Source organism: Falco biarmicus, chromosome 15 (assembly GCF_023638135.1).
Source record: "Falco biarmicus isolate bFalBia1 chromosome 15, bFalBia1.pri, whole genome shotgun sequence".
NCBI lineage: Eukaryota > Metazoa > Chordata > Aves > Falconiformes > Falconidae > Falco > Falco biarmicus.
In genome coordinates this window covers 4826999-4852620 of record NC_079302.1, presented here as the reverse complement: position 1 = coordinate 4852620, position 25622 = coordinate 4826999, and the positions used below count along the sequence as shown (strand labels likewise).

The 25622-nt window shown below is 45.7% G+C and overlaps 2 protein-coding genes across 5 annotated transcripts in view; both read left to right on the top strand.

Annotated features, from left to right (window-relative positions):
- Positions 1 to 1367: 1367 nt before the first annotated feature.
- WFDC1 (WAP four-disulfide core domain 1) lies at positions 1368 to 17521 on the top strand. 3 transcript variants are annotated; one of them, XM_056361154.1, is made up of 8 exons: positions 1368 to 1472; positions 2336 to 2620; positions 9044 to 9239; positions 9791 to 9874; positions 11570 to 11710; positions 12912 to 12953; positions 13809 to 13881; positions 14791 to 17521. In XM_056361154.1, the coding sequence occupies exons 2-7, from the start codon at positions 2474 to 2476 to the stop codon at positions 13859 to 13861; spliced, it is 663 nt and encodes a 220-aa protein (XP_056217129.1). In that variant the 5' UTR covers positions 1368 to 1472; positions 2336 to 2473; the 3' UTR covers positions 13862 to 13881; positions 14791 to 17521. The 3 variants fall into 3 exon arrangements, with proteins under 3 accessions (XP_056217129.1, XP_056217128.1, XP_056217127.1); XM_056361153.1 differs by lacking the exon at positions 1368 to 1472 and having other exon boundaries at positions 2188 to 2620; positions 16242 to 17521; XM_056361152.1 differs by lacking the exon at positions 1368 to 1472 and having other exon boundaries at positions 2192 to 2620.
- Positions 17522 to 22584: 5063 nt separating this feature from the next.
- Positions 22585 to 25622, top strand: part of ATP2C2 (ATPase secretory pathway Ca2+ transporting 2) — a 28409-nt gene continuing 25371 nt past the window's right edge. For both annotated transcript variants that reach the window (XM_056360889.1, XM_056360890.1), the window contains exon 1: positions 22585 to 22780. In XM_056360889.1, coding sequence (XP_056216864.1) covers positions 22682 to 22780 — 99 coding nt within the window. In that variant the 5' untranslated portion in view covers positions 22585 to 22681. The remainder of the gene's footprint in view (positions 22781 to 25622) is intronic.

The window sequence follows — 25622 nt, the reverse complement described above, 5'->3', positions numbered from 1 at the left end:
CTCTGGATGCACTGAAGATGTCTGAATGTGCCTTTCACTAACTCCTGTACTGATTTTGGATGATATTTGGATGACATCTGGGTGCAGATGACAGTGACTTGTAGGTGCTGAGCTCAGCCTTATCTGGAGGTACCACTTTGGTCATTAGGGAGTCACTTCCGTAACCACAGACTGACCTGTGGACATGGGTTGTCCCCAGTCGCCCTTATCAAATGCAGAAGAGAAGACACCCTGAGGGAATTGACCTGTTTAAAGGCAAACTGGGATAAATACTGTTTTAAATGGGTGGCTACAGGTTTGGAAGAGAGGAGAACCAGCAGGATTGTGCAAAGCAGGTGACAAGGACCTGGAGTCATGCTTTCTGCTGAGAGTCTTCTCAGCAGCCTGGTGGAGGGTGATGAAGCCTCTGTACCATGAAAGGCTCTCCAACCCAAATGCACGCTCCCTGTCCTCATCTGTCCCAGAAGTAACTGTGCCATGGGGTCCCCCCAAAGCCCGTCATCCCCAAAAAACCCTGTTCATGCCTTAGGGAGTGACTGTCATATTATTGCAGGAACAACCTGTGGATCAAGCAGTGATGAGGATTATACAAACACAGCAATATGCGGTCATTGCATCTCCACAGGGATCCCCTCCCAGACACTTGCCATCAGAGCTCCTTTGCGAGTCCATAGACTCCAGCAGAGGCAGGGCAGCTTGCTCTGCCTGTCCCAGGAGGACCTCCTTACACTGCTGCAGCTGTGAGGGGGGTTGACCCTGCCAGTTTAACTCTTCATTCTCTTTCTCCACCCTTCTTTCTCTACTTTCCTCCCATAACAGTAGTATCTGCTTGGCTTCTCTTACCAACTAAATTCCCCGGCATGAAGTGATCAGCTTTTGTTGCTAAGAAGATTTCTGTGACAGTAGAGATATGGAAAGGTCTGTCCCAAAGCTAGTAACTGCTAGAAACCCTGTAAACGCCCAATCTCTAAATAAATCAAATATGTTCCATTAAATACAGAGGTTTTAAAACCCACACTTCACTCGCTCTTCAGATTCCTATCGCCATATTCCGGCAAGCTTGGAGGTAAAATCCCTCGGCTACCACCTACATGCAGCTGTTGACGCTTGGGCATGGATCAAAGTGACTTGCCACAGCTTTCAGGTATAAGGAAGAATTGGAAGATTTTTTTTGTATTTGTCCACAGGGTCTAACGCTCCTGTGCAGACCCATTTTACAGCAGATATAAAATAAATTCATTGCATCCACTCTGCTCTGCCTAGGCTATAGAGCAGGGCTGCAGTCAGGCTAAACTGAAGGCAAGCAGGTCTTAGTGCTCGTATCTCGACTACCTTTGTTGTTCTATTTCTTCCTTCATTCCAGGTGGAGGCTGGACAAGCTGCTGGAGGAGAAATTCATGAGGGATTATAAAAAATCCAGCCCCCACATTTGGCTCAGGAAGCCCTGAACAGCATTACTGAAGGCTGTGAAAGTATGTGCGTGCACACATATACATATGTATCTGTACTCATGTATATGTAACAGTTGCCCTGTGCTCATACTTTTTCTTTGGCACCTGCCTCTGCCTCTGTCCCAGGCAGGATGCTGGGATGCTTTCATCCTGACTTCATAAGTACGTTCTTGTCCTTCAGGCACCTGGGTGCTGAATGTCCACGTAGCTCTCTAATACCCCACGTCCAGTCTCTCTGTCACTCCCATTGTCAGCACAGCCTGACTCACGTCCCCTTCCTTGCTTTCCATTTGGTCATGTCATTTCTAAATCACCTTCCTTCCCTATTCCCCACCCATGCATATGGATTTATTTTTCCCCAATGGCCATGCCTTCCCCTTCTTTGAAATCATTTGCAGAAAGCTAACGTCAACTTGGTTTAATTAAAGCCCCTGCATGTTTATCATGTCTTTAAATCATTTCCTTCAAGCAATCTTCACATGAAGTTATCACTTTGTCAGAACATGATCCAAAACCAGAGCTCAGGGCACAATGGGAAGCACACAAAGGGAGAGCTGAGTAGCTTGGAAAGTTTGGGTGAGCTGTTTGTTAGAAGCTGCCGAGCCCACCCCTCCAAGACCTTTATTTCCCCCTGCGGCAGCTGTCATCTGATCCCACGCTTTGGCTTTGAATGGGGCTCTCTGAGGATGCCAGATGTTGGGAACAAAGGTCTAAAAATAATCTTTCCAAATAATCTTCCCATCTATCATTCAAGGAGAGCATGTGCTTTGTGCAAACATGTGAGCCGAGAACCTGATCTAACTTTGAGTAAAGAAGTTCAACAGCAGCTCCTGCCTTCTGCTTGTGGGCTCCTTTATTTTTTTTTTTCCCCTTTCCCTTCCCAGAATCTGCGCAGCGAGAAGCAGCTCTCACCAGCGATCAGCCCTCGCTCTGCCTCCCACCCTGCCTCCCTCCCTCCTTGCCAAGACTGTATCGTCTGGATCCCGAAAGCCGGGCTCCTTATTCGATCTCTCCCTGGGAAAATGGATTCCAGGGTGCTGTCAGAGATGCATTTCTGTAAAAAGATCTTCACTGCAGCCTTGTGTGTCTTAGTTTTGCTGCTCGATACGGGCTGTGCAAGGAATCTCTGGAAGCGTGCTCTACATCTGAAAATGACAGAGAAATATGATGTGAGTAAACTGCGGTGGGTGATTTAGGGGGAGCCGGGTATGCTCACCGTGAAATGGGAGTTTTCTTTATCTGTCTGTATCATTTTAGAATAAGACGTATTTGAATCCGCAGGCTGTCTCCTTATAACAGGGTTTCACTGAGTTTCCCAAACTTTTGCCACCTAGCTGCTGCAATGGGAAGCTTGTAAAGCACACTCGGAACAGTGAGGTGTTGGTACGGCAGCGACACTGCTTCTCCTAGAAACTTCATCGGGCAGCAAGGGAAGCCAGAATGGGGAGAAGGGGAATGCAAGCCCTGCCTGCCTGGGAATAGATTTAGTGAAAAGAAGATGTGATTTATTGCTTAGAGCAGGAAGAAGGGTCCCCTGCCCAGTTCCTCCGCTGCCTTTTGGGGTAACGTTGGGCAAGTGTCTGGCTCCTGGGGACAGTGTGTACTAGAGGGATGGTGGCATTGCCTAGGTTTTTGTAAATCACCAGAGCACAGAGACCTCCAGATCCACAGTGTCAGAGTAACATACCGATCACCTTAATGGGCATTGGGGGCTGATCAGAGAAATCCGCTCTCCTGGGGGTGCTTTGCCTGGCACGTTCACAGGGAGCAGAGCTGCTCACACCCTGGCAGCCGCTCCGTGGCACCGTCTGTCCCCGCTCACTTTTGGCAGACTTGCGTGGGGTACTGGGCGCATCCACCGTTTCCAGATCTGCAATGGTACTTAGAGCAGTAGTGCCAGAACTGAAACTAAAGCAGCAACAAGTTACTGTGAGTGGAGGAGACAATGGTGCTGGGTCTTGTTCTGGTGTGTCTGGGCCAAAAGACTGTTAGAAGTGGCCATGGAGGAAATTGGGAGGGAAAAAAAAAAAAAAAAAAGAAGATAATTTGATAGCTTGACTTTCAGGACCTGCTGTTTAGGAAGAAAAAAAAAAATTGAATCTGAAATTTTGACTTACTCCATTAAAGTCCCCTGAGGAGCCAGCACTGACCCAAGGCTTCTGCCCCTTGAATCACTTAAGTGGAAGCCCCAGCCGGTCTGTTTTCTCGTGCCCAGGTTTCATAGCATCTTCCAGCCATTGCATGTGCATAAACAGCTCCTCGGTGTCACATGGGGATTCCTCCACTTGTTTTCTGCAGCCACGTATAAGAGCTTTTAATTTAAAAAGGATGCTTTTTTGACCATGACATCTAGAGTGATGTTTGGGGACAGTTATATTTGGTTTGTGTGATTGCTGACTCAAAAGTGTGACACATGTCTTTCACTCATGCTGAATGGACCAAAATACTGTGCTCTTGTCTCCTTGAAATTTTGCAGAAAACTTTGTGCTGATATTTGAAAGGCACCCCAGTATTTCACAAAAAGAAATTTTGTTCATTGTAGCCTCCCCTGGGACAGAGTATCATCTGGTTTGCACTTTAATTGGGAAACAGTGACATGAAGTGCTGTGTTTCCTGCAAAAATCACTCACTGGAAAGTGCATTTATTATGATGTTCTTGTGTCATATTTCAATGTGAAGCTCAAATTTAATAGGACCTACGAAGTGAATGACCCAGAGAGATAGGACAGAGGTAGAACAGGAATTTACATGTTGATCTTCAGATAATGGGCTCTGTAGAAGCGCAGAGCTTGCTCCCCTGAGGATATATCCTCCTCTTTCAATCTGCAGTTCTTCAAAGGACTGTTTTTTCTGGCAGTCGTGAATCCAGGTGCTACTGATCTGGCAAGCTCAGCTAGAATTGCTCACAGTGACAGAGACAGCTTATCTAGGGAAAACAGAAAATGCTTTTCTTTTTCCTTCTCCTCAAAGCCTTGTAAGGAGGAAGGCGTTCACTCTCCATCCTCCTATCCACCAACAGTCAGTTTTGGCAGCCCCTCTTGTTTCTCAAAAGATGCTTTCTTTTCTACCAAACGCTGTATGTTCTCTACAGTTCGGAAATCAGAGGCTGTGGGTGGAACAACTGATCTGTGAGTCACTTGGACAGAGGGATAACAGATGGAGGTACTTATGGCAACATGCAGCCATACAGGAGTTGGGCCATAGACATCCCTGTGGGACCCCCAGAAGGGCATGGGCAAGGTCTGTAGGGGAAGGAGGTGGTGGGGGTAGGGAGCTGACTGAGAGTTATGTTATCTGAGTCCAAAAAATGGACTGCAGCAGGAGGAATGCATCCAGCAAACTGCTGGCGGCAGAATGATGAGCAGGTGCTATGATGAGGACCTGCCTGGAGGTCTGGCCAGGAGTGTTTCGTTAAGGTGTCTGAGGAAGGGTGTTGGTTGGCAAGGAGGGCTCGGTTCGGAATGGAGAAGGGTGAAAGAGGAGAGGGAATGCAGTGAGAAGATAAAACTGGCAGTCACAGTGGGATAGAGGAGCTGGGCTTCCAGTTTGTAGCAAATCCAAGTATTTTACAGCCAGGGGGACACTTGTCAACTTCAGTGATTTGCAGCTGGTGTTCTGCAGCCCCCGCAGTCTGTGGACTGTTTCCAAAGGGCAGAGGGAGGGAGCTACCTGTGAGTGGTCTTCAGTTCGTTATCAAGACATCCCCACGTCTACTGGGAAAACCTGAGGCAGTCTTGATTTTATTCCAGTGTCAATTGCATCAAGTGTTTCAGAAAAAAGGTCCGGTCTTCTTTTAAAGATTTCCAAAAATGAAGAATTCCTCACAGCTGCTGTAATGTTCTTCCAACAATTTATTTACCCTCCAGCTCGCTATCATAAATCAACCCTGAGATAGCCTCTTTCTCTACTAGATTATCACACCTCCCGTAAGATTTCTGTCTTGCGTATGCCTTGGAGTAACGTATGAGCAGGGCAGTCCTCGGCCTCCCCTTTGAAACCTGCATGCACACACCAAAGTCTTGCACTGTATTCCCTGCTTTCCAGTCCTCTAATTGCTATCGTGCATCTTCTTTGAGCCCACCCTACTTTTTCAACAATCTTCTAGTACTGCAGACACCAGAACCAAAAGTGCTAATCCAGAGTCAATAGCAGGAGAATATTATTCCTATTGTTTTGGTCTTGTCCTTCAGACAATTTAACCCTCCTTCAGTCTGGTATTTGCAACTTTGATCCCCAATGATCTGTGTGTTTCCAGGTCTTTGACTGAAATGTTGGAGGGCTCTAAATTCCTCCCAACCCTGTATTGTTTCACAGAAAAAATGGTTTATGGCCAGTGTTTGGAAATACCTGCCAGGGGCAGAACCGGTGACCACAGCCTGGGAATAAACCTCACGCATGGTCTCAGGGGTGGCCGTGCAGAAGATGAATTAGCAGGGAATTGTGCTTCCACACAAGCCCAGGGTCCAGTTTCAGGCACAAATAATAGAACAGACCCGGAATTCTTTGGAGGTAGACTGCATCCCACGGTTACTATTGAAAATACAGGTTGAGAGTGAGCGATTGCGGTCAGGTTTTTCTGAGACATCTTTCCTGACCTCCAGGGTTGCTCAGCTGAACTCTGAACTTTTCTCCTTTGTTTCTGGATATCTCTAAGGCAGATATTCTCATTAAAAGGTTTTAGTAAGTGGCCATGGGAAACAGCAGTTTGACTCGGGCATTGAAAAATATTCTTAAAGGAAGAGGTCCTGACTGTCGTCACGATCTGTAAAAATAATAAATCCGAGCTATGCTCACAGCCACACTGTGAATCCTGGGAGAGCTTTTAAAAAGACCTTGCAACCCACACCTGGAGATACCCTAACCAGATTATTTTGGGAATGAGGGAATCCTGTTTCCCACTAGGGTTTTATGTATAAATAAGCCAGCGGCAATGATTTTATTAGACTGAGTGCGTAACGTATTTTTTGACCCTGAAGTTTTGAAAGAAAGGGGTTCAGGGCAATAGGTGAACAGAGAAAATGGGCGGGGAGGTCATAAGGTACAAAGTTATTTGGCTAAAAAGGTTATATTGTTCCCAAACGGAAATCTCATTCATTGAGCCAGCTGTTCATTGCAATTTTGGCTTCTTAGTTTCTGAATCATCTGTGAAGCAACTGCAGTAATTGTTTGGGGGTTGGGTGGGTTTTTTCTTGTATCCATTATTGGCCAATTTTGGTCACATTTCAGCCTGCAGCTGACATTTCAAGTAACAGAGTAGTAAATGGTGACCTTCCAGGATGAATGCTCTCTCCAACAAGACCGGTTAAATGTTTGGAACTGCATAGATATACTCTTAAATCCTCTCTTATATCCCAAAATTATACTTGGTCCAAGCATTTCCTCTATTTAAAATCCAACAACAGCAAAAAAAAAGTTGAACTTTCAGTATCTTCAATTCAAAAGCATGTCATTTGAAAGCTGGAGTGTTTTCAGCTTTTGAGAAATGGGGTGATGTGATAGCTTACACTTTGTTTTATACTTTAACATTGAAAATATCAAAATTAGGAAATTTTATTTTTCAAACCTATTTTGTAGTTCAAACAGCCTACCAGTTCATGGGAAAGCAACCTCACAGAAGGAGTTTTGAGCAGTTTCTTGTTCACTGTATAGAAACAACAAAGGAAAAAGGATAAAAAAATCGTTTATTGATATTGGGAACAAGTCAGGCTGATAATGGGAATGGGGCAGGAGCCTGTCATTTGTGGAAATATTAGGAATCCCCTGTCTCACCCACACAGACACACTTAACCAGTTAGAGATCTAACAATGATATGGATTTTTTAAAACATAGATCTAGTGAAAGAAATTAAAACTTTTAATCATCCTGGCTTGTCTCTACACTTCCACACTGGCTGACACTCGATTGCTGTGCAACCAGGCAGCAGAGAACCTTTGCTGCGCTCCGTTTCCCCCAGCTATGGCTCAAAGAACCGAGGTCAGCTTTGGTGTAAAAGCCACCCACCACCCTACCAGCACCATGCTGCACTGTGTGCAGTGTGCAAGTCAAATTTCTCACATCAGTACCACAAACAATGCACATCGATATTTCTTGTGCTGTTCCTTGGGACTGCCTTTATGCTCTGCATTACAAATTATCCCAGGGGAGGGAAGATGATGTAGTTTTCACGATTGCTGCTCGGTCACATGCAGCAGCAGAGGCTGTGCGGGCCAGTGGTCGGTCCCCAGGCCAAGGAACCTCCTGGGGCCTCTCCTGGGACATTTTTTGGCCAGTAGATGTCAGGACATGCTGTTTCACAAAGGCACACATGCTCCACAGAAGCCATTGGGAGGTTTCCAAAAAAAGAGGATGTGGCAGCGTGTAGATAAAGAGGGATATGAGTCTCACCTCGTATTTCTCCATAGCCTGATGGTGAAATTTCCTAGAGACCCCCTCAGGGACAGTTTCACCACGTTGTTTCTTGGAATATCAACCCCAGTTATTTGTCACTGATTTCACAACACGGCAGCGATCGGGCCAAGTACCTATAGACTCATAGACGCAACAGCCTGCTAGCGAGTGCATGGCAGCGCTCACGTCAGACCGCTGGCTAGATGCTGATCTCTTTTAAAAGCACAAATCCTGAATCCATCTTTTAATTTGATTAGAGCCTATTGTTTCTTAATAGACCTGAGAATGTTTGCCCTTTCTGAGTACTTTGTGCTGCTGTGGGGAGCTGAGCCCCAGCCCAGAGGTGAGTGGTTTAGCCACAGGTGAGAAAGGAGTGGGCTTGGGTGATTCATTCACCTCTGTCGGAGGGAGTTGGCTTCTTGCTGAAATCCTGCCAGTGTGAATAACATCTGAATGCTGCCTCTTAAAAATGTTCCTGGTAAAATCCAGTGCCTGTTAATCCACTTTAAATCTTCCTTGTCCTTTTGGTGTGCAGTGAGCAGCAGCTGGGCTCCTTTCTGCTGTAGTCAACTGTGGCTTCATTTTCTTTGGGATTAAACTGACAGATCTCACCCAGATCGTTTCATGTTTTAGAAATGGTCTCCAATTTAACAACCCAGGACCCCACAGGGGATAAGCTTGAAAGACACCCCGATAAATTCTGGTCCAGGAGAAGGTGATGAAGGTAGAAGAAGCCTATTGAGGAGACAGGTGCTACTTGGGACATTATAGTTCCAGGTCCCATTGGGGACATAACCTCAAAACAATCCAGTGTCATCATTTCCACTGATTTACTATTAAAGTGTTTGGGCATGTTTGTCATGAGGATGCCTGGAGTCTTTCTCTGTGTTTCCCAGACAAGTATAAAAGACTTCAAAAGATATTTTTTCTTCTACCTCCTCATTGTCATTGCAATAACCTTAATTATGAAATGAGTTCCACACAATAATTTGGTGGTTTGGTGTTTCCAAAGCAGTGTGCTAAGGTGACCATATAGCTGTCTCTTCAGTGGGCTAAAGACAGGGCTGGGGAAGCTGAACAGTTAATTCTCCTCTCTAATGAATACTTGAAAACCACTTTGAAAATCCCTCTTCTGTATCAACTGATGGGATGTTTGGTATTCACCTTATGCCAAACCTTTGTTTCCTTTTCTTTTCTTTGCAAGGATTATGAGTACCCTCTTCATTCTCACAGTTCCCACTACCAGAAGAACGACCGCTGCCCCCCACCACCCCAGACTTTGCCTGACCGAGCCTGTGAGGTGCCCAGCTGCCGCTCGGATTCGGAGTGTGAAAGACACAAGCGCTGCTGCTACAACGGGTGCATCTACGCCTGTCTGGAGTCTGTACAGCCACCACCAGGTAGAGTGGACCCAGCGATCAAAGTGGTAGAGAGAAGCATGCAGAAATGATGGTAGTCACCCCCCTGTGCGTTGGGTGTCGGGTGGGAGGCACGGTTTGAATGTGAATTGAGGATAAAGCTTCAGTTCCACACTTCTGATTTCTGGATTGAAAAATTAATCTAAGGCAAGCTGGCGCTGCAAAATTTCCACCAGCACAAACTGTAGAAATCACTTGAAGCCAGTTCTTTTCCAGAGATTATATATTCAGGGAAAGAAGTAATCCCAATCTGAATTAGTGCTCACATAAGCGAGGCAGCTGTCTCATCTGATGTGTGCCATCGGAATGGAGGATGGGCAATAAGAGCTGCTTTGGCCTTGGGTAACATCTGTGGTTCTCTTGCCACTGGGACAAGAAGAGCATGAATATTAATATGTTGCTGAAAACTTCATCCTTCAGGAGCCTGCAGCCTCGCCACTGGCTGTTAGAGGAAAACTATGACTTTCCCATAGCTGTGTGCCTTATGGCTGCTCTGCCTTGACTCTGTCATTTCTTGTTTCTGTCTTTCACAGTTTTAGACTGGTTGGTTCAGCCCAAACCCCGCTGGCTGGGAGGAAATGGGTGGCTTTTGGATGGCCCAGAGGAAGTCTTACAAGGTACAGTACATTTCACTGTCTTCTCTGCAATATTGGTAATTATACAAAGGCACTAAATAATACATTCATCACACACAGGGCTTGCCAGGGATGTAGGGAGGCTGGGGCTGCTGGAGTTATCTGGAGTTTCCATGGGAATAACTCTGTGTGGTGCTGTGGGCTAGTTTCTGGTGCAGTAAACCAGTTGCTTTTTATGGATATGGCTTATCCAACAGAGCACTAGGAATAATCCAGGGAACTGGCTCTGTATCCATTCTTGACATAAGTAGAAATATATCTTTTTTTTTAGAAAAAGGCTTTATCAGCATACATATATTTTCTGCCAGCTTCCTGATAGGCTGTGGGCGGACTTGGATTAGATCTTTTAATCCAGAGTGGCCTCATCACACAGATGCTTGGGGCTGGGGCTGGGGCTCTTGGGTCTGAAGGCTGCTTTGAACAAGAGCCTTGGCAAACTGCTGCAGAGTTGTGTAAAGCTGACATGGAGCTGGGAGCATCTAAGCTTGGAGATTGCTAATGAGATTGGGCTCCTCAGGTTAATTTCACAGGGAAAAGTCTTTTAATTAATTTTTTCCAATACCTCAAATAGAAACAAGGAGGGAGCTGGGGAGGTGGGAAGAGAAGTTTTCTTCTACAAGACATTCCCAGATACATGTATGCCTGAAGTTCTTAATTTCTTCATGGAAAAGCTATTCCAGCTTTTGATTAGCGTTAGTCAGACACAGGTAAATAAATCACCTTCTCTGGTCTTACACAGATGGTATCAGACTTGCCAAACCTTGACTTTCATCTATTATAGAAGCTCCTAGTTCTTCAAGGGACAATTCTGCCTCCAGCTCATTGGAGTTGCACTGCTAGAAATAACATAAAATAGGTTCCTTCTCATCCATCCTTGTCATGATTATATTATTTGTTCTTATCATAACACCTTCATCTCAGCTTAAGGGAGTAATTAGTGAAATAAGAACCATCAGTCATGGCACGAGGATTATAGCAGAGGTCCTTGAAATTAAAATCCTGGCAAATGAAGGGGTGGAGTGTCCCTGCATAATCTGTACCTTTAATGAACACAAAAAGTGCCTGTGACTCCTGCTTTACTTTCTTATTCTGCTCTGCACTTGCTGGATACCCACAGTCAAGGCGGTTAAAGCCTCCATTTGCAGCAGGGGGTGGTACTGCCTTTTTCCATAGTGAGTCACATCTGAGGTTTAAATTCATCAGTAAGTTAATGGGTGTGGAGCAAAGAACAAAGCAGCAAACTGCCAGCTTCCTGGTCGCGTTTCCCTGATTCCTCACCCAGCCCGAAACACTGGCTGGAACAGACTTAGGGCTGCTTGGAGGGGCTCGTGGAGGGACCACCCATCAGTGGTGGGCAGTGGTGGGCTCTCTTCACCACTGTCCAGCCCGCACACAGACCCTGCAGAACAGGCTGTGGGGTGGCTGTCGTTACAGGCGATCAGGCTGACCCCCGCTCCCCATGTCAGGCTAGGCACCTCAGTTCTCCCGTAAGGTGTGAGCTGCAGCACCTGCTCTGCCAGGCTGCTTTGGAGGTGGTCACCCCTCGGTACCCTTGCATGGGAAGTGGTCTGAGATCTCATCTGGGAGGTGATACAGAAGAAGGTGGCCATACTGTCAGATTTTGGATACCGGTGGGTGTTAAAGCCATGATTTATGACCTGCTGGCTTCTTTTGCAGCTGAGGCCTGCAGTACCACGGAGGATGGAGATGAGCCGCTGCATTGCCCCACAGGCTATGAATGCCATATCATCAACCCGGGCAACACAGCTGAAGGAATTCCTAACAGGGGCCAGTGCATCAAGCTCCGTGGAAATCCAGGTCAGCTGACTGGAAATCCTTTCCTGCTCTGTCATGCAAACACCAGTAAGGGACGATGTGCTCTTACTGGCTTTGAGGGAGATCTGGTGGTGTATCTGGTCTCATGGCCTCCCTGCGTTTCCTGGTCAGCCCGAGGCCCCAGGGCAGTGTGTGACAGCCGGGCTGGGAGACAGTCCCATCTGCAGCAATCTGAGGTCTCTAATGCCCTTGATGTTGGCTGAGCTCTGTGAAGTACCCAACACAGGGGACGTGCTTCTTGTTTGCTCTGTATGCCCGTGTCCTTTGGGATTGTGTAAACTGAACAGGGAGTAACTGCACATGCCATTATTACACAGCACAAAAAATCGAAATAATTATATATTACTGCACACTTAACTAAGAAACATGAGTTTCAAATTCCAGTTTTGACTTCTGATTTTGCTTTCTGCATCCAAAACATTATTCCCTTTATTCTGCTAACACATTTGCCCAATAAAGGACCTTTTACAGGCCAAGCTGTTTTCCAGGAAAGCTCATAGCGTGTCTAGGTATGTGTAACTTCATTGCGTGGCAGGGTATGTGTTTGCACTGGGCTACAAATCACCTCAGTGGAGAGAGCGGAGACACCAGTTTTGCCATTCGGTCCCTGTGAAAGCCAGGGGAAGCATCAAACCAGATCTCTGAACTGCTTCCATAAAAGACTAAGATTTTCTTCCAGGGGTTTTTGATCATCTCTTTCATTATTTTATAACTTTTTCTTTAATAACATCCATAGTAGCTAATGTAATGTATAGCTATATGGCTCTTAGACATGAGGTATATTCCTAAGAACTTAAATAATTATATAAATGGTAAACAGAAAAACCTAGCTGGAACTTGAATTATGTAAAAACTAGTAGATGGTCTGAAATTTTACCCAAATTTTCTTTTGTTTAAAAAAGTCTGTGATTCCTTGACTCTGTAAAGAACATAACATGCTAGTGGCCAACAGTTAAACACTCTCAGGGAGAGTTGTGTCCACATAGTTCAATAATCTAAACAGTTTTATAAGGGGTTTATAACAGCCTACAGTACATCAGCTACCGAGATCTTTTATTTTCCTGTTTTTGAGGTTACTATTTCCATATCTATAATTTCTCTGTGCTGTACATAGAAGGCCAGAGTTTAACACAAAGGATGAAGGCTAACTGGATATGTTCTTATTATGTACCTTCTTTTGCAGATGGACGCAACCTGAGGCATAAGTATTACAAGGAATATTTTGGTAAGCTGCTGGCGTGAAGTGTTTGCTTTTATTAAGCTTTATAGTTATTGCATTGCTCACAAGGAATTTGCTACTTATAAAATGAAGTTTTGTACGTAGCAAAAAGAGATGCTTTAGTCTCCACTCTCTCTGCCTTAGTCAAAAGATCCTATTTTAAGGTCTGCAAGTCCCTGACTGTGGGCTCTGAAGAATCAGTATCTCCAGCACTCACATTAACACAATGTGTTAAATGGTGCAGCCTTCTGCCAGGGGTTCCCACCCAAGGGGTGAGAAACACTCAATCCAATAACCTTTTGTTATGTTTAAATATATTTTTGGAGCTTTGCTCATGGCCCAGAACTCCTTGCAGACCAGCACAAACCTCTGTCAAATGAAGGGTCTTTTGCCAAGAGCTTGTACAGTGGTACGTGATAAGAGATGGCTGGAGCCCAGTGAATCAGTCGTTGTTATCTGCAGCCACCAGAGGTGTCAGGTCCCTTGCACAAATTGATAGATATGTGTCTCAAAGAAAGCAGAAGAATCTTCCAGAAGATCTCTCTTCTCGTGGCTTCAAAGCTCCTGGTTCCTGCTAACTCCTGGATCTAGAGGGGTACAGTCAGATCAGATTGGAAGTGTTGTTCAGATATAACTAGATAACATCTTTGATACAATAAGATTTACAAACTGCCAAATGTGGCCAGCTTAGCTGATATAACCATGAAAGGATTTCCTTTCCTCTGTCCGGTGGGCTGTTGCAGCTCTCCCAGAGAACTGCTGAATAATAAGACCAATAAAACCGGAATGCTTAGGGAACCTGGAGAAAACATTTGCCGCAGACTAACATAAAAGCTGACTTTGCTGTTATTTGTCTTACAGGGAGCAATTCCAACAATGTGGTTGGCTATGTGAAAAACCAGCAGAAGATTTAGGCTAATCAAAGTGTGCCTGGGTAAGTCTCCTGTGAATAAAGGTGAAAATAATTGATGCTTATTATGCCATCATTTAAAGAAATGGGGGTTTTTGAGGGTAAAGTTACCTCTCATCAAAACACCAGTGTAAGGACAGCACCTTAAAACTATGTACAGGGGAATACCTCAGGCTCCGTCCAACACCTATGCTGACAGATGGTGCTGCAAAAGTATCCTGAGAACCTGCAGCCTGGGAGACCGAGCTCTGCAAACAGTCCATGGAGAAGTTAATGCCTTTCACAACTGTTACTCTCCCCTTCCCACTTTTTATTCTAATTTCACAAGATGCACCTGATTTGTTTGAAGAACCTTTGCCTCGTGGGTGTTCAGAGGATGGAGTGATTTTCAGGATGAAAAACAAGTACTGCAAAAATTTGTGTGCCTTAAGACTTTGAACTTTCTGTTTAGGGGCTTCTTCTAATGCAGGTATAACTGCTCCTGCAAGAGAAATTTAAAAGCTCTTTATTCTGGACTGATCACAATAAGGGCCAGTCTTGCAAATACTCAGGCACGTGTGATTTTGTGGGATAACTTTATGTGTGGGAGCATTTGCATTGAACATTGTGACCCACTCGTATGTGTATCTGGCCAGAGTGAAGCCAACTTGAAAAGCAGATCATTTAATCAGTCTTTGAATTAGACAAGAAGGCAAATATTTATTATACCAAAGTTTCTGTCCCAAGATGGTTTTCTCAACACTTTCAGCTTCACTTTAAAACTAACTTGAGCTTAACTGGCAGTTACGAAAACAAAGCAGTTCAGTGTTTCTTTTATGTGCCTACATTAGGCTGACTGTTAAGATTAAACAGCTACATAAGGACAAGTTCTGTGCAAACATCCCAGGATGGATAAATATTTGAATTCCTCTTTCTTGTTTGATTTTCACCCAGCTGGACCACTCTGTTAAGCAGCTGTCAAGGAACGCTTTACCCAACAGTTTTCTGTTTTGGAAGAACGCTGATCCCAAATCTCCATGAGCACATTTCCAGCATTACCCCGATCCCTGCCCATCAGTGATAAAAAGACTTCACTATTCAAGGAACGGGATGAGTCTAGATCTTAAGCCTAACAGGAGGGGGAGAAATGTGATCCCCTGAAAGAAACCACACCGTTTATGAGCTGCCCTTCTAGAAATGAAATGCAAATACCTCCCAGCCGATCCCTATAAGCCACAGTGCCATTATCAGGCTGCTGGAACAGAGCCTGCCCTTTATGTGCGTATTATGTGACGGATTCAGATTTAACGACCATGAACATAACACAGTATTATAAAAATGAAGTGACGTCAGAATTGTACCTAATTATCCTATCTAAGTTACATTAAAATAGGCAAGACTGTAAGACTAAAGGGGCTCTCTGGATCAAATCCAATGCCTGTCTATCTCGAACAACTACTTTAAATAAGCCTTTTCATAAGCTTAAAGTTTGAAGAAACCTGCAGGTTTTCTTCTTTTCCTATTTATACCTAGGGTTCACCAGGTTTGACACCCAGTTTACAAGCCTAAACCTGAAGTCTTAAGAATTTGAGGCACTCTAAGCTAGAAGCAAAACCGGTTTTATATATTTTCTTTTTAAGTTGCTTTCCTTTAGCTTCTCAGTCTGGTAAGCTGCAAATTGAGGGCTAATGATGGAATAGATTTCTTTCTACAATATCTAAGCAGGCACACTTGTGTGCCAGTCTTTTTAAGTTGTTGGGTTTAGCCAGCAAAGTCAATAATACTCACAAAATATACAGCTGTGGTTTTGTACTTGCAAAACCTCAGGAAGAGGGCCGAAATCTGGATTATTTGTTGCACATATTAGGGAAGCAAATTCAGGATAAATTTGTGTGATTAAAAGGACTGTCTGGCAGATGGGCAACTGCTCTTTAGAAGTCCTGTACTTTTATGTTGACTTCCATAAATCCTTACAGTCAAGTTATTAGTATTTGGGGCTTACAGCTTCTTTTAGCTGTTTAGCATTATGAAATGGAAAACACATTTTCTGTGGATGTTTTCCTTTTCTGTGGCAGTTCTAAAGGGACAGTTGCATTTAATTTTGACAAATCTGACAGAACTGCTAGGCAAAAGAAACTAAGTTTGCTTCCTCGTTTAGTACGTGTCCCCATCTGCATGCATAAAATTAGCATTTTAATATGCAGATTAGTAGCAGTGTATATAAATACCCAATCCACAAACACAAATGTCTGCTTCAACCCACAAACTATGGGATTTTTTTTTCCACTCAAATGATTTAAGCCAAAGCTAAGACGCCTATGAAACACTTGATACTTTGCATATGACATTTGCAGCTGGAGAGATGAAAGATGCCAAACTGCTCTTCTGTTTCCTATTGTAAACAGGCACACCCCTGGATGCTTTGCAGAGCAAAGGAACAGATGAAGGGCTCCACATTTACCTAAATATCTTCGTTTGTTGAACTCCATTCACTTCTTGTGCCTTTTTTCCAGGTTCTAGGTATTAAATGCAACACCATATTTGGACAGCTCTATATTTAGAATTTTATCATATTCGATTTCATGCAATGATACCTTAATTCCTGCTGGGAGACAGTTATCGTTCAGTCTCACTGTAGGCCAGAAACTTTCTGCTTTGCCACGGACATTTCTTGACAACTTAAAGCAACACAGCTGGTCATGAAAGTCTTAATACAGCCTTGTTCCTAAGGTGTTGCTCAGTGAAACAGATGGGGTTTTTTTTTCAGCATTACTTTTTGCAGAAAAATCAAATTCTGAATAAAGGAGCAAAGGCCTTCAGTGGTTACTGCTAAGCCCCAAAGATTAAGTGCCAAGCTGTTCTATTTAAAATTCAATGCCTAAAAACCTGTCAGGATCTAGTTAAAAAACTTGTGTTGAACATTAACAAATTTGCAAGATTAAAACTTCAGATCTCAACCTAATCTTGCAAAGCATCCAAAAACGTGCTTAATCCAAGTGGACACATTCACCTCAGTGGCTGGTTTTTTTGCAGCTACAAAAGCATGTACCCGACTGCCTTCCTGGATGGGGTGGTAACGATACTTTCTACTTGCAAAAAGATTTAAAAAAAAAATAATTACAAATTAATAATTTGTTGTTGGATTTCTGTTTACTGGGTGTTATCAAAGACATCACCCTTCCTTATGGTGCTATAATGCTTGGGGTTTTTTTGAAGTTAATTCTTTTCAAGTTATTAATTGTCAAAGTCAGAAGCAAAAGCCACAGACACTTGTCTAACTGCTGTGTTTTCAACACCGACATCCAACACACGTTGAAACGAAACACAGGCCAAATGAGTTGTCCTCAGCTTGTCTTCTCTCCAAAGACACTTGGCTTAACAACAGTCTTGTGAAGCGCAGTAGGAAATCGCTAGTGTAGGATGTTTCTAATGTTTCCATGTACACTTTAAAGCATGTCTGGTGCTATAATAAACTTTAAGTGTATCACTGTGTGCTAGCCATGCTCATGGCCTTCCAGATCCTCCAGCGCTGCTGGCACTGCCAGGGGAGCGCCTCTGCCTTCCAGCAGCCAAGGACCTGTGGCAGCCACCGGCAGACCCTTCCCAGTTTGTGCCCATGGTGCTTAGATATGTGCAGGTTCTGCCACTTCGGTGCTCAATAAAAAGTGACCAGTATATTTTTCAACTCTGCCTAGTTCCAGTTGTGTGTTCTTGGCATATTGTTTGGCTTTGAATGATGAAAAAAGAACAAACCTTTTAAATTTTCGTTGTTGGAAGAGCTCAGAAAACATAGGCACAGGGATACAAAAGTCATTTTGTCCACTGGAAGGGAGGTGACAGACCCCCGAAGCACATCTACCACGTGTGTCCCCTTTCAGAGGGACCACCTTTGTGGGTCAGATGCTCCTTCAGTTCTTGGCACCTTCATTTCTATTGCCCAAAGAGAAGCTGATGGACAGTGCTCTAAGGAGGACAGTGATGGTGTCCTGAGTAGAAGGTGACCCTTTTATTTGACCAGGCATTTTCCTTGTTGATTCAGAGCTGTTGTTTGCTGCCTGCTGGGTTTCAGCTGCCAGCTCAGGCAGTTTGCCCTGCAGAAGCAGCTGCTCAGACAGCTTTGCAGGAGGCCAAGGCTTGCTCGAAGGGTGGAAAAGCAAACGAAGTCAGAGGCCAGCGCTGGGCTGGTGCCCGCTGCAGGATGCCGGAGCTGAAAGAGGAGCCTGGTGCTGAGAGGCTGGGCTGCTGAGCACTGCATTTCCAGGAGCATGTAAGATTTCACCATCCCACCAGCTCCACCCACACCGGTCCTGCTCTACCTGCTTGTCAGGAGTGGGCAGGAGTCCTTCTGCATTGCTTCCCTCCTGCCCTGACAGCGTACCAGGGGACCCCAGAGAGGAACTGCCCGTAGTTCAGCCAAGGAGGGACCAGCAGTGGGCTTCCTTGGTCCGTCTTCAGTGGGTTTTGAGAAGATGCCAGCCAGCACTAGCTGTCAGGGTAGCTCTTCAGTCTGGCAGTGAAGTTATCGTTGGGATCACCTGAACTTCTGATGGCAATGGTCATGTGGCCTGCTTGGATGGGGAGATTATGGGATGCGTGTACATTACTCATGCCTCCTGCTGTGAAGCGTAATGTACACTTGGCTTTCAAGAGAAAGTTCTTTGTTGAACACTGTAAAATTATGGTTTGCTTTCAACTCATTTCCACGTTAATGCAAGGAAATACAGTTTCTCTTGAGGTAGCTGGCTAACGGTCTTTGTGGAAAAAAACATTGTGTGATCGAAGGCATCATCTGCAGGTGACACTGAAGTGCCATGGGTGCATCCAGCTGGAACCAACAGCTGGAATCAACAGGACAATTATAATAGAACCTCGTGAAGTCAGGGGTCTGCATTAATACCACAGCGTGCTTCTCTAGGTCAGCAATCTGCAGAAGTTGTAAATATGAGAATAATAAAAGATAACTGCTATGATTTTGGCATGCCTAGCTCAGAGCTCCATTAAGCTTTATGGTGCAGAAGTATTTTGGTTACCTTCAGGAAACTATTCCGTAGCTTCATGAGCAATGAAGAAGCCTACGAGGTGCAGACAATCCATAGAAGAGTCCTTAGAGGCTGACAGTTTCTCTTTGCCCACTACGTAGCAGGGATTTGTTCATGCAGGGGGTCCTTTACTTCTCCCACCTCACACTATCTACGCAGGCGAGATTCTCCTCTGGAGATCGTGTTGGGTGAGCATCAATTGTCTATGCATGGTGAAAGGATTTACAGGGTCATTTAGCATACTCTGAAGTTAAATAAAAAGGACACCTTTTTCTGGGGAGTCTACAGAGGTAAGTCCTATTTCTTGCCATTATTTTCTCCTTCTTGTTACATTTCTATGTAGAAAAAGTAGCAAGAAACACGAGGGAAGCTGTGCAAAACAAAAGAGACCTTTTGATGGTTTCCAAGGTGGAGATTTGAATGGTGGGGCACATGTCACCCAGTCTGAGCTGCCCCACCAGATGCATTCCCCAATTTAAGCAGTGGAGGCTGAGCAAACAGAAACCAAGAGATTTAATTTAATCCCCACTTCCCACCTGGTGGCACACCAGGGGACAGACCTAAGGATTTTACCAAGACTTTATCAGTAGCATTGGCAGGACAGAAAGGAACTGTGGCCCAAAACTTTGTTCTTTGCTTTTATAACCAGGAGCAGCAGATGTTCTGCCCAGGGGCCTGGGGAAAACTCGACCTGAAAGGAGAGTATTTGGATTTTTGGGTAGCAGCAAACTCAGTAAATTCAGCCCGTGCACCAGAGTTTTTTCCCTCAAGGTGGCACAAGAGGAACAAAAGTGTGACAAGCCCGGGTTACCCCGAGGGGAGCAGGTGAAGTAACTGTGTTTGGAACTGAAAGCAGCACCCTGCCTTCACAGCTGCAACCTTTGGGGCTCAGGTCATCTCAGAATACAGATGCTTTGCTGTATGCATCTTCATAATAGATATTTTCTATTTAAAATATAAGAAAACTTTCCTAAATAACCTGCTTAGAACTGGAGTCTGACCCTGAGCTTTGTTATCCAATTAAATAGGAAACACTATAAAGGTGCTGCAATTGGGCTGTATGCTATATTTTTATAGTGTGAAAATTATGTCTTATACCAGGATGAAGAAATATAACTTGTATTAGTGTTGTTTTCTATATATTATAGTCTTGATTCAGTGTATTCCTGGCATTTTCTGAACCATGAGATAGCACCATACTTGAATTTTCTATTAGATTTCCTAACAGGCAGAAATCGAAAGCAGCAACAAGCTGAAACTTCAGTCCATTCAGCAATTTTGTGGAATGCGCGGCAAATTATCAGCAACAGCTATGTGTTCTTTCTGCATTTATTCAGATTCATTGGTGCTAAAATGTAGTTTCACATTACAAAACTGAAGGTTCATAAGGCTGACGGACAGGGCCACGGTCCCGAGCCCAAACCATAGTGTTTGTCCTGAGCTGCAGGTCTGCTGGATAACAAACCACAGCACAGCAATTATGATGGTGCGTTATTACGCTCATCAGCTTGTGTTTCTCAGTTTCTGTGTCCTGTCTGGGTACCTTGGTCATGCCCCTCACTGTACCATCCCCCCGCTAACCCAGGCTGGGAGGGAGTGCCCCCCGCCACCCGGGATGTGGTGCCTTGGCCCCATGCCCGCCTCACATAGGTTCTGGATTTTGTTCTTCAAACTGTGTACACAGCACCGAGCTACAAGCGTTTCCACCAGCAGCAGCTTTTTGCCAAGAGGACAAAGTTAAATAAGGAAAGTGCCAGCAAGAGCCTGTTGCTTAATTAGCCGTATTGTCAGCAGCACTTGGCTAACGAGAGCTGCGCACGGTGCTGTGCAGTCCACAAACCCACGGCACACACCCAGGAGGACACCCGGGCTCCTCGTGGGCGGCAGCTCCTCTTGCCATATGCCAGCTTCAGGGATGATGGGCGAGGTTTTGGGGTGAGAAAAGCAAGAACAAAAGGAAGGAAAGCTTTTTTTCCTACTTGCCTTGAGAGGGGGAAAGATGTTTTTCACCACTTTTCTATCAGAGGCACGAGGAAGGATTCAGCAAGACCCCAAGGCTTTGCCTACTGCAAACACACTCAGATGAACCAAAGAATGCGATTCCTGGCCAGGCAGCGTCTCCTCGGCCTTATCAGGACCACATCAGAGCTGGCTGTGCTCCAGATCCTTGCAAAAACTGCAGGAGGAGGGGACAGGGTTGAAAGCATACGTGACCTCAGAGATGTTTTGCCACCGGATTCCCATACAATAAGGTCTAAGTCTCTGTCTGCCTCTGGGAGCCTGGGCTGCCGTCGAGCCCTTGGCTAAGTACCTTCCCTAAAGCCTGGGCAGGGCCAGGATGTGAGCTGCCCAAAAACCAGTGCCCAGCATTATCCCTGGATATTTTCCCATGGGAAGGAGGGCTGTTGCAGTGATGAAGAAACTTCCTTCACCTGCCTGACACATCCAGTTCGGGTCATTAAGAAGGCATTTCTCAATCAGGAGCTGAGGGAGTTAAGGAGCCCCAGCTATGTTTTATGAGAACCCGGCTGTTTGCAGGGTGTTTCCCAATTGCTTAATTTTCTCCTCAGCCTGAGAACAAGCCCTCCCTCCACACCACTTTGGTGGGACATGCTGTGTTACCTATAGCTGCCAGCTACCTCGCTGGTGGGGTGTCCTACAGGGCTCCTCAGCTTTTGGCTGGAACTGGTAGGACCTGGGAAATGCAAACAGGCCACACTGAAATGCATCACAGCAAAACACCCGTCTGATGGAAGTTGGCCAGGTTTTGGATACTGTGAGATGTCACACAGGTGAGGGAGCCTGGGGTCTTGGCCCCATCGCGGTCCAGGTGTCACCATCTCCAATGATCCAGAGCTCTGAAGCTGGCACCTGGATGTCCTAAGAGAAAACTGTTCTCCTGCAGAAAATTGCACAAATGTTTTTCTCTGGCTGGGAATGGCAGTTATTCCCTCAATGCAGCCTTTACTGTCAAAGGAGGATCTTAATCTCGCAGTCTGCACCTTAGAGACAATTTAAGCTTAAGTGAATCCTGTAGTCACAAGGCCTGGGGGAGGGTGTAGGTGTCCTGGTGCAAACCAAAGCGCCACGCTCCCTGGCACGTGGCTACAGACCTTCAGAAAGGCTGGGACTGGTTAACTTTAAGTGGAGAACCACAATGAAAGTGCTTCCCTCTACTGAATGAAAGCTTTTTTTTTTTTTTTTTTTTTAGCTATATATGACCATCACAAATTCACCCATCATGCATTTATGCCCTCTCCCTAATGTAAATACTTATAAATACCGGCATTATGCTGACGAGCATTTCTCAAGGAGGATTTCCCCAGCCTGGAAGTTTACAAACAGGCTCGGCAGAGTGTGTAACCTGTCTTGCCTCTGTGGCGCGGCGGCCTTGGCAGAACACCCTCCCTATCTGCCTGCCTGAGATGTGGCACCTGCCGCCACAATTTTTCAGACCCGTGACAATTTTTCAGAGGGCGGAGGAAAAAAACCCCAGAGCTGCGAGACCTCAACCTGCTCTTTGGGTGCCGGGGCCACCTCGCTCCCGTAGCAGCCAGGGTGTTAAAGACAGGCAGGCTTTCCCTGGCAGGGTTTTATGGGCGAAGCACCCTGCCTGGCTGCTGGAAGGTGCGCAGCCTCCCTCCCTCCCTCCCTCCGGCACCTGCGGCCGAAGGCGTGACTTGGCAGGTGAGGCTGCCCGTCCCTGCCCTAACCACAGCCCCGTGCTCGGGGGAACCGGAGCCAGCGCCGCCGGCCGCCGGTGGCACCCAACTGGTGGCCCCCACAGCGCTTCCCACCCTGCGAAGATGGGAGAAGGAGGTTTCGCCAGACTCTTCCAGAAAAGGTCGTTTTTCCGCTTTGTGCAGAAATACCAGCCCCTTGGAAGCGGCGAGCCGGAAGAGGAGGTGAGGATTGCCTGCGCCTCTCGCCGGGACCTGCTGAAAGAGTTTGTGTAACTGGGGTTAATTTTGTCTGCTTTGTCCCACCGGTAACTTGATATTATTGCTGCCCCTGTGCTCCCCTCTCTGTGGAGTGGTTCCCTGTGCAAGAAGGGATGGGACTGGCGGTGTTTGCCAGGCAGTGGGGTGAGATGGGGGTACCTGTTTCTCTGCAATACTCCCAGGACGTATAGCTCAGGCCAGAGTCCCGGCCAGGAGCATCGCTCTCCACGCCGAGGAGCTTCAAAATTAAGGAAAGCAATTGCCGTGCTTTCCCTGGGCACCCTGCAAGGCTCTCTGGAGTGCTTGCACAAAGTCTCAGCGGAAGGGTAAATGAAGAGCGAGGCTAACCCTGTCCCCGGGGGTACACCTGCCACCTAACCCTGTCCCCAGGTCAGGGGTACACCTGCCACTGGTGCAGGTCACTGGTGGATGGGCTGTGACCCCTCGGGCTGTCCTCTGTGCTGTTGCTGCAGTCATTACTCTTATTGAATGGCTGAGAGGAACGTTAGCTCAGACCTGCAGAGTCCGCCTCAAGATAACACTTTCTTTTCTTGAAAAATGCTGGTGGGTGAACATTGATTCCCCCTCCCTGTTTTCACTACCCCTTCTCGGTGCAGATGGACCGAAGAGTGGCCAGGAGTGGTTTAGGTGACACATTTGCTGTTCTCCTTGGGTTTTCACAGCAAAACCTTCAGGTCTGGGATTATTTTATTATCACATTTGCTCAACACAGGGATTTCCATTGCTCAAGCCCCATTTTTTCCTCCCACATTGGTTGGGGTCCTCCCACGTAAACCCCATTTGTCTAATTCCTTCAGCATGCAGGGTTAGCCCTTAGTCCCATCCCAGCAAGCACCATCCACACACTTTAAGATATTAGTGTTCTTTTCCCTGTCTGTCTGACAGAGGTATTTTCTCAGATGTCATTTCAGCTAATCCTCTGCTCTCTTCTGAGTCTCGTCTTTCCAGTATGGGGGTTGGTCAGGCTACAGGGAGAAGAAAAAGAGACATTGAACTCTTCCCCTATGCACCACACAGCGCATTGTGCGATGCTGCTCTACACTACTCAAACATAGCTCAAAGTCCCAGGAAAAGAAGATACTGATGAGGTTACAGAAAGTATCTGTAATCTTGCTTTGAGGGAAGCTGAGATTTCTGATTGTACATAGGCAGGAGGACACCAACAATCGGTCTGGCTTGCTCTTTGGTGGTACCATTTCACAGAAACACGGTCATCGTTTATTTCTGTTGCACCAAAATAAATAACGATACATATTTTCTTCCAAACATAAACCCTTCTTGAATTTTAGCTCTAGTTCATGCAGGGTGTGATGCATTTATAACAGGACAGGGAAATGACCAGCATTTTGGCACAGGTGTAGGAAGTAGGCAGCAATGCAGTATGACAGTAGGAACTTGATAAATGAAGAACATCTTCGCAGGCTATGATTTAGGCTGCTAAATGACTCACATTTCCTCTAATGATGGTATTTTGCTTCTTTGCTTGAAAATAGTTGCAGAGCACTTTCTGTCTTGCAGATCTTAAGTAGTTTGGTCGAAGGGTTGTCCTGGGCCTCAAAGGTGTGAGTCCAGGTGATCTCATGGGATTCAAACCAGGATAAATGCACAAATTGTGGATTGTGAAGGAAAAGCCCCAGTGCTGGTGTCTGTGAGGTGATGGCCAGCTCGCGGGCTCTGGCGATGGTGTTATCTGGAGATGGCAGAACAGTTAACTTTCCCATCAAGGCACAATCTGGAAATGGCAGAACAGTTAACTTTCCCATCAAGGCACAATCTGGAGATGGCAGAACAGTTAACTTTCCCATCAAGGCACAATCTGGAGATGGCAGAACAGTTAACTTTCCCATCAAGGCACAAGCACAGCCTGTGTCTAGGTTCTGCGGTATGTGGTTTCAACTCCTTTTCTACTGTTCAGAACCTGCTCAGAGTCACAGGGAATTTGTGTGGTGCCGATTTAGTTTATGAGAACCATGTGTTTCCTGTAGAAATCTGAAGAACATCCAAAGATTTTCCTTCTCAGCATCCAAGCATGTGTGCACATGCACAAGCACACGTACCTGTGTGTATGTGTGTTTGAAAGTGAGAGAAAAACCTGTGCACTGCATGGGTCACATCGCCTTTTCCCTTTGATCGGGTACCAGTGTCACCCCGTAGCACCCAGGGAACCCAGTGGATACAGTCAAGGGCAGTTTTCCCGAGGGGCTGCAACCCTCCGCTCCCAAGAGTTTTTAACCTGGTGAGATGCCTGGGTTTTGCAGTCCCATCCAGGACAATCTGTCTGTCTTCACACCGTGGGGTGGCCTCCTGGTACCACTGGGAGAAGAGTTCATCATGGAGATCTACTGCAAACCCACCAGGGACCTGCTGTGGTTTAGGGGCTTTTTCTTTTTCTCTTGTTAGTTTTAGAAAGAGCTAGCGCCTAGGAACATCTGGATAGTAGATTTTATGGCATTAAGCTCTTCCTCAGAGTTTCTTTGGAGCTGCTAGGGGCTTTTCCTTTGCAATTGTTCCATTTTTCCTCACCAAACCCCTTCTGATCCTTTCCCCCACAACGCTGATCCATTTGAGATTCAGTAGCCATGAGATGGAGTGCAGATATTTCCCAGCCCTGTCCTACATTCATGGTTAAATTATTATTGCAGTTTGGGTTGAGGCTTTTTTGCCTTTTCAGGTTTCACACCAATGAACATTTATGTCCCAGAGACTTTCACAGGCTCCAAATCCTCCTGGATATGCAGAGCATCCTTACCAGAATAGGTATATTACCATGCAGATACCTTTTTTT